General features: G+C 47.9%; 1 protein-coding gene across 2 annotated transcripts; it reads left to right on the forward strand.

Annotated features, from left to right (window-relative positions):
• Positions 1–685: 685 nt before the first annotated feature.
• FAM110C (family with sequence similarity 110 member C) lies at positions 686–8325 on the forward strand. 2 transcript variants are annotated; one of them, XM_022561486.3, is made up of 2 exons: positions 686–1768; positions 5586–8325. In XM_022561486.3, exon 1 carries the CDS (start codon positions 774–776, stop codon positions 1737–1739), a length of 966 nt encoding a protein of 321 aa, XP_022417194.2. In that variant the 5' UTR covers positions 686–773; the 3' UTR covers positions 1740–1768; positions 5586–8325. The 2 variants fall into 2 exon arrangements, with proteins under 2 accessions (XP_022417194.2, XP_089750320.1); XM_089894194.1 differs by lacking the exon at positions 5586–8325 and adding an exon at positions 5368–5577.
• Positions 8326–8702: the final 377 nt, after the last annotated feature.

Here is an 8702-nt window from a genome sequence, read left to right on the forward strand (position 1 = left end):
CCGGCACCAGGTGCTCCGGTCTGGTTAGGCCCCCCGTAAGCCGCCTGGCGGAGTCTGGACGCAGTCCAGGTCCCTACCCGGTTCCTGGGTTCTTTCTACCTAACACGTAGACGGACCTGTTCTGCGACGCGTTTCCTTTCCTTGTTTATAGACTTTTCTTTCTGACAGTTAAGAGTAGTGCTCAGGTAGAGATTTAGGAAATTAAAGAGTCCTAAGTTTCCAAACACGCTGAGGTCACTTTAAGAATTCAAAGGACACGAGACACCTGCCGGGGTGGGGGGGGGCCGTGAGCCGCTCTGCCCTCCCCCAGTCCGGAAATGCCAGCGTCCAACGGGGACCCGAGGCACTCCCAGGCAGGGAGGAGGCGGTGGATACCTGGATCTGAACCAACTCGACCCCTCCCCGTTCCTCTGCCCTGTGGCGCAGACTGGCCCTCCCAGCTCCGGAGCGCCGGGCTCCGCGCGCAGCCCGCTGGGGGCAGGTCAGCCCGCAGTCCTCCAGGCTACTGGCTGCCCGGAGCCAGTGTGGGCGGGGGCGGGAACCGGGAACCAGGCGCGAGGTGAGGGGCGGGGGCGGGAACAGGCGGGGAGGAGCCGGCGGGGCGGGGACCCAGGCAACTAGCCAATCCGCGCGGACTCGGGTTCGCCCAGGCTCCCGACTGGCCGGCGGGAACTGCGGAGCCGCTCCACACCCCTCGCGGACTTCGGAATTGGCTGGCGGCCTGACGGGCGCCGCGGCCGCAGCGCGTTTCCGCAGTTTGTCGAACCCCGAGGATGCGCGCCCTGCCAGCCCTGGACGCGCCCCCGAGCGAGCGCCTCCTGTCCCGGGACTCCGGGGCCACCCGGGCCCGGGACCCGGCGGGGCCGACGCGCAGGAGCGCGGTGGAAAGGCTGGCAGCCGACCGCTCCAAGTACGTGCGGGGCCCGCCGGGAGCCGGCCCAGGCCCGGCTTGCGAGGACAGCGGCCCCGGGGCGAGCGAAGGGCAGGCGGGCGACCCTCGGCCCCCGGCGCGCGTCCCCGGTGCGGTGGCGCGCAGGGCCATAGCGCGGAAGCCGCTGAGGCCGGACTCGCTGGTTATCTACCGACAGAAATGCGAGTTCGTCCGAGGGTCGGGAGCCGACAGCCCCAGGGGAGGCCTGGTGAAGAAGCTCTTCCCGGGGCCGGGCAAGGACAAGACGCTGGGATCCCCCGGCACGTCCCGGGTGGGAGAGGAGGGCGGGGCCGGGGCCCAGGAGGCCTCCCCGACCGAACCCGGCCCCGTCGCGGCTCCCGCGGTGCCAGGGCCCTCCGCGCCCCCGGCTCCCGCCCCGCCGGTCAGGGCGCCCTCCAGAGTTCCGGCTGCGCCCCGGGGTCCGGAGCTGCTCGGGGCGAGGCACCGGGGGCTGCAGCGCTCGCAGTCCGACCTCAGCTCGCGCTACTCCGCGTCCTTGGCCGAATTTGACACCTTCTTCCAGTACTGCGGCCTGGAGCCCGAGGTGGTGGAGGCGCTCGGGCGGGAGAACTTCGCCGCCGGGTCGGACGTCGTCGCCCTCAAGGTCCGCAGCGTGAGCGTCGCCACCTCCGACAGCGGCTTCTCCCGGCACAGCGGCGGCGACGAGGGGCTGCAGGAGGAAGAGCTCACGGAGCAGGTGCCCAGCACCACCTCGGTGGTCGAGAGGAACGCCCGCATCATCAAGTGGCTGTACACCTGTAAGAAGGCCAAGGAGACCCCCGGCCAGGGGCTGCAGGGCCCGGCGTGACCGCTGCGCCCCGGGAGACCCGGACAGAGGTTTGCGTCCAGAGAAGCCGGGAGGGGTGTGTGTGGCGTGCCTGTGAGGGCTTGGGGAGTGATCGAGCCGGGTAGATCCAGCCTTCTCAAGTAGCGAGGGACCCTAGCGATAGAGACGCAGAGGCTCCCGCGTCAGAGTGGCCGCTGCTGAAGAGCAGAAGGGCCGCCAGGCCAGGTCCCCGCAGGGCCTGCACCAGTTCTTTTGAGTGTGCGGTTTCTGGCTGCCTGGAAAGGTAACACCATCCCAGTTGGTCTATTATTGTGAAAAGTGGAGAAATTGGGATTATAAATGCTCAGTTAGGAAGTGGTTTTACACCTCAGCAGTTATCCTGATTTGAACATAGCCTGAGAGCCCCAGTTCCTGTGGGCATCCAGAGCTTTGATGTGAGTTGACCGGTCAGCCTGTGGCCTTGGGGTGGGGCTGCCATCTCCCCTCCAGCAGAAAGGAAGGCTCTGCACTTCCTGGAGGCCTTTACCCAAGTGGGAGGGAGGAGAACTTCTCTACAGGATCTTGTCAGCAGTTTGACATTCATTTAGCTGCAGAGATCTTTATTTGGCTAAAGTTTGTTCAAATTGTTTCGAGACCTTCCTGCGGAGAGCCGCTGCAGCAGCTTAGTTCACAAGAAGGAGCTTCAGTTTGTTGAATTGGGAGCTGGACGAGATCGTAACTAGCGTATTAGAGTTCTGCTTGGCAGTGATTCTGTATTTTATTTGCCTCTGATGATAATTTGGGAGGTAAACTTCTTCCCCTTGGACGTCAGTAACTCAGGGTTGATCGCAAGAAGTTCTTTTTCCCTGAGGAACTAAGGAATGCTTATCCTCACTGTCAGCTCTGTGGAGAGGGCACTTCCGGGGCTGGTGAAGAGAGACGGGAAGGTACCTTTTCAGGGTTCTCTTTGGGAGCCAAGATTTTAAACATTGCAACATCTTGTTTTCTCTGACCCTGCACTGACAACCTGCTACAGGTGTTTGTGAAATTCACGTGGTGGAAGTATTTTTTCTGCCGTTGAGATGACTAATTGAACACACAGTATCAGTCTTCAGCGTGGTGGGGAGTCTGCCACAGACATGATGCACACAGCTCACCTGTGTCTGAGGCCTGGAAAAAGCCTGACTTCCCCTAGTGGCCATGGTCTTGGTACGGTTGTGACAATTCGCAAAAACAGAGGAGTTCATTGTTTCTCTTGAACTCAGAAGGGTCATGACTTAAGTGCTCCCTTGTAGTTCATTGAGGATTATTGCATTTCCACTAGCCTGAATCCCCAAGGAATGTATATAGGCAGTCAGAATTTAAACTAAAAACACACATTAACTTGTACTTTTCACCGGTTGTGTTGGGAACTGAGATGAGTGAATGCTGGCCAGGGTTAGGGTTGGCCATGAACACCCTGATGTGGAGGAAGGAAGCTGCAGAGGCCAGCATGTCCCAGAGGGATGTTGTGTAGGATGGAGCCCTCAGTGGGGAGTGGGGAGTGCTTCTGGTAGCAACCACTCCCGCACTTCTAGCTTAGGCTCCCATTGTCCGTAAAACGAAGGCAGATAGCAGATGCTTTCCAGCCTCTACGCCTTATGATTCCACATAGTCAGTAATCTGTATGTCTGTGTTGCACGATTGAAACCCAGAAAAGGAAAACAAAAAAACTGTCGTCTATTGTAGTATGTAAAAAGTAAACTTACAAATAAGCTCCTTCCAAGTGGCCAGAGTGCACTGTACTTTATGCAAAGAGTGTAGGTGAAATTGGTGGTGCAAATAGTGCTGACGTAACACAATGGTGCACAAACACACCAAAATAAAGCCTGACACCAAAAAAATAAAAGCATTCTCCTCTGATCCATCAAGACCCCGCCCCGCGCTCACCCACAGTGCCCCAGTGTGAAAGTCTGAGGGGTTTAGGATTCAGCCCATGAAGTAACTGTCCAAATAAGCTTTCCGTTTAGGTCTGAGTCTGTGAAAGATTTAAGAAGGTTGGTTAGCCTGTAAGAACTTTCACTTTTATGACAGAGAAGTAGTTGAGGCAAGAGGGAAAGTGACACAGGTTTAGGAAACTGCCCAGGGTGAGCCTCTGCAGAAGAACAGAGGTTTACTCACTCACCCTCTCCCTCCCTCTACATAACCCTGTTTGTTCAAGTGGGGGACGGGTGTCACCTGTATCCTGAGCTGTGTCATATTACTGCTCAGAGAAGGGAGATGGAATTGACACGGAACCTGCCCAATTTTCTGTATGTCATTGGCAATCACCAGCACTGTAAAGATTTTCTCTACAAATTCACTCTCCTAGACCCAAAACAGCTCAGGTTATTTGAACTTCCACCCAGGACACCTAAGGGCTGGCTGCTCGGAGAACTGTGAGGAAGAAATGCATGTCCTTTCTCCAGCTCCACTGGGACTGGGACGATGTCTGCCCATGATCACGGCCCCTCAACTTGGCATTCGCAGACGCGAAGCCCCCTCTGAAGAAGAGCCAGGAGAGCGCTTAGACCCTTCGCCTTCATTGGTGAGGGTCTCTGGCAGCTTGAACAAAATGCAGCTGACCTTTTCCCACAGGATTACTTGGCCGAGATTAATTCCATAACTTCTGGAAGCTGTGGAAGCAAGACTACAAGGTGTAATTTTTCTCTAGTTTATCAGGACATTTGTGTTGGAGTCCGTACGGATTCATTTTAAGATTTCATGAAAATTCAGAAAATTTGAGATGAACAAATATATGCTTTCTAAGTGAAAACAGAAAACATTTTATATGGAGGCTTTTGTCCCCTTGCTAGATAGAGACATTATAAAGTAAAATAAAAATATCCCATCCAGAATTAAATAAAAGGTTCACAAATTTATTACCCCATGGAGTAAAAATATTTGCCTTCCAAAACTGAGAATGTCAGAGCTGGAGAATGACTTGTAGAATCTGCATGCGGTCCCGCTGGGATCCATTAGTGATAGATAGTTACATGTGGATAATTTTGGTATTCTGTTTCCCAGTGTATAATTCCTGAAAACTGCTCTTCTGTCTACTGGTGTTCAATCATCTTCCTGTCATTCAATTCATTAAAATGATAGGCCTGCCAAAATTTAGGTTTCTGGTTTTCTATCTTTTGCCCAAATAAATGTTACTGATTTTAAAATTGTTAGAATGGTAACTTGCCCTTTGAATTAATTAGGGCTAAACATTGTTCGGTTTTAAGGCAAAAATCTCAAACATTGCCAGCTCTCTTCACATTTGATAGATGTGGGGCAACTGAAAGCTAGGGGGTAGAACTGTCTCACCATCTGCAAAGATGCCGTGGGGAGATCGCGCAAACAAACTGGGACACTCCTGAATTTCTGCTTCTTTCTTTTTTGACTAGCTGGGAAGCTCTGTAGTCACCAACTAAGAGTGCATTTTAGGTAAGCTAGTGGCTTGAGCTGTAATAAGGCTACCTACTCTGTCTTCAGGCCAGCCCCTGGGCCTTTTAGAGAGATTTGAGTTTGAAAGCAAAGAATCTGTTTGCCTCTAAAAATTTATTTGTACTGCTTGCTTTGTGTTCTGTTTTGTTGTCCAGCTCTGTGCTAGTGGGCACTGGCCTTACCAATCAACATTCAAAGAAATTTTTCTTTACTTCCCCAGAAAAAGGCCTGCAGGGAGATGGATGCAGAGAAACCAGATGATAGCTGCTTTTGCCACTGATTTCTTTTCAAAATTTAAAATGTGCCAAGGAGATGTTTAAAATGCAGAAAATATCACAAAACCAAAAACTGCAGGGACCAGACTTTGTAGTTCAATGCTTGGCTTTATAACTTTTGCCTAGAATGGTGTTGATTGACAGCTTTTTCCTTACTCCTCAGGAAGCAAGCCTTCCCGATAGTGGGGACTCCTTGAAGTACGTCTGGTTGATTGGGACATCCTCGCTGCCAGGTTTTGTCCAGTGTACCCAGGTGTCCATATGATTGCTGTTTTCCCAGGAATAAAGCACACCATTGAAGAAGCCTAAGCAGTTTCAGAAGGTTTGAAGTGCTATGGAGAAGATGGGAACATAGAGCTTGGAAATTAGCTGAGTTATAACTGTTATGACACAGCTGTAGCTCTGGAAGATATTTTCTTGTGTTAGGTGGACCTATCCTTGCTTCCAGAGAGCAGCAGAAGAGGGAAAAACTGCTTGGAAATATTTTCAAGGGCATTTTTTTGAGTGGCTTGCTGACAAAGAGGTACAATTATACATTTTGATGATATCTAAATTAATTTTAAAAAGAAAAAAAGGCAAAGAGCATGAAAAGCAAACACGAATGCCACGGTATTTACTTCTTCAATCATATTGGGTGGATTGGCACCATTTAAATCAAAGTTCTGTGATCATAAGAAGTTATATTCTACACAAATACTATGGCTAACAAAGAGCAAACACATGCTCACACTTGCATACTCACATGTAGACCTCAATTTCTAAGCACCACTGCACCGTAAACTACAGTGAATTCCCAAACTGTGCAACTGATCATCTTATGAAATGAATCAGAAAGCACTTTTAAAACCACTTGAGAGCTGCAAGGTCATTCTGTGAACATCACTCCTGTTGGGTTGTAGACATGCAGAGGTACCAGTAAAAGATAAAGAGCTGAAATACTGCTAGGAAACCTTTTCTTGTACCTGGACAGTTCCTTGAGAGTTGGCAGAAGAATATTGGAGCTTCCTTCCTTCAGATCAACAGCAGTGGTCCTCTTCTGCAGCACCGTTTAGAATATGGGCCTCCATGGTTCTCTTGTTCCCAGCTTCCAAAAGGATAAAAAGCCTCGGTTTAGACAGAACATGGACTCATGACAAGTGATGTGCCCTGCTCTCTGGTCTAATTCACACACCCACCTATCAGGCAATCATTCCAAACTTGGCAACACTTCACCCTTCTCTGAAAAGGGTGTGTTTGAGACAAGGGTTAGCCTCTGGGTGTCCATAAGGAGTTACTGTGACCCTAAATCTGAACCAGCTCATGGCACTCAGAGTAAATAGATTTTAGATTCAGAAACTTCTGAGAGGAATTTTGTATCGATGATGACAACCCAAAGAAAATTTGTCACCTGGTCAAAGCTTACAATGTTTTGTCAAAATATGTCCCTTCAAGAATAAAATTATTAGAAGAATCGGGAGGGAAGAGAAATAGTTTTCTCAGTGGTAAAATATTTTATAAACCAATTTTGATATATTCATGTATTTGTTTAATATTGTATTCTATTTTTGTAACTGTTTTACTGTGAGAATATGTCCTTGAATTACTTAAATATTTATTTTTACATAGTTATTGGTCTTCAGATAGTTTTCCTATACTTCGTATGGTTTTAGTTTTTATCAGGATAATTTTAAATCATTCTCTCCTTGACTATCTCTTTGTATGTTGTTTAATTGAATTTCCAAATTTGACTGTAAGCAGAGTGTTCACTACTCTATAAAGTGCTCTGTACTCTAGGGATTTGTTTTTAGGTAAAACACAGATGCGCATTTGGGGAGGCTCTGTTGGCTGATGGATTGTACCTCTGTCAATGTAGTCTCTAGAAAGACAAAGATTCCCTGCTCTAAGAAATGTTTCCCTGTTGTTTTTTTAAAAATGCTGCTGTTCTGCTGTTCACTGGATTACACTTAGTTTAAAGATAATGTCAAAGATGAGAGGGGTTTTCTTTAAAGGACCTTTTCATATATGCAGTTCCCTTGTTTACAGGTTCCATTAATTTTATATGTGAATGCTTTAAGTAAAATTGTTATGTGCCTTTCTATTGTCAGAATAGGATGAACCGAAACCTAGCTCAGATTTATCTGAGATCAGAATGGTGCGGACTCTACCATCCATGTAATAGGTGAAAAAGAGAAAAACAAATTGGTTACCATTTAAAAGCACCAAGATCTTTGAGAAGCATTTGCACTTCAGTGGAGGCGACTCCTGGAAGGAGCTGTCAGGAACAGGGTATCCCCAGACCCCAGCAGGATGGGTTAACGCTCCCTCTTGTCCGTTCAGATTCATGCCTAAGCTCCGGGCCTGAGGGTGTGGTTGGAGGCCAGAGGTCCTTTCCTCACTGAATTACCCCAATTTGCTGAGTGACTTTGAGAAAATCAAACTGTGTAGCTCAATCTGAATGAAAAAGCTTGTAATTGCTTTTCACTATTGCTGCAAAATAGTTTCTTTTGTTCACAAAAGAATAGCTTCTCAGATAATATGATTAAGCACGATGGAGAGAAAAAATTATGGATACAGCATGGAAAATATCTTGATAGTATCTATTTCATTAATACATGGGTACAGATCAGCAATGCCTCAGAGTGAAAGGTATTTATGTAACTGGAAAGTTTCCTCACTATATACTGATGCATATAGTTTCTAAACTGCTGGTCACTGACACTGGAATACAAAGAAGGATTTATCAAACGTTGCCCTTTTCAGTGGGTTAAAGGCGCAGTGCTGTAGTTGGTGATTCCGTAAGATATCAGGCCCAGACAATTGTTACGGCTGTTTCTGAATAGAGTTCATGTTTTCTGTGCACTACTTGCGACATGAGTGCAATATTGTATATTCTGTATCAAAGAAATAAAGTATTTTTTATCATTTTTAGTATTACTTTATGAATTTGTACAATGTGAAAAAACTGAAGCAAGAGTCTGCTTATTATAATTACTCAAATCTTTGGCTTTCTCCCTTTTTTCCTAATATCATCTCAGCAGATTATCAGTAGAAATGAGGAGCGCATTCTAAAATTTGACCCAGGAGAGCCATGTGGTGTCCGAAGTCTCCAGTTCTCTCTGGAGATGGAATGCAATAAAAACAGTTTGAATGTTTAGCACGTTGGTTTTCTTTGTTTCATCAGTCTTTTGTTTAAATTTCTTTCCTTCATGGTTTATTAATATTATCATTGTAAACTGGGTCCAAAGATAAAAATGAGAGTATAGTTTGTAACCTTTCCCGTTAGTTAACTCCTTGGTGAAGG

The sequence above is a fragment of the Delphinapterus leucas genome, chromosome 13 (genome assembly GCF_059928025.1).
Source record: "Delphinapterus leucas isolate spDelLeu-1000000601 "Yukka" chromosome 13, BTC_Dleu_Yukka2, whole genome shotgun sequence".
NCBI lineage: Eukaryota > Metazoa > Chordata > Mammalia > Artiodactyla > Monodontidae > Delphinapterus > Delphinapterus leucas.

Bases quoted from the DNA above. Each gene is read 5' to 3' on its own strand.
- FAM110C (XM_022561486.3), top strand. From the start codon at position 774: ATGCGCGCCCTGCCAGCCCTGGACGCGCCCCCGAGCGAGCGCCTCCTG.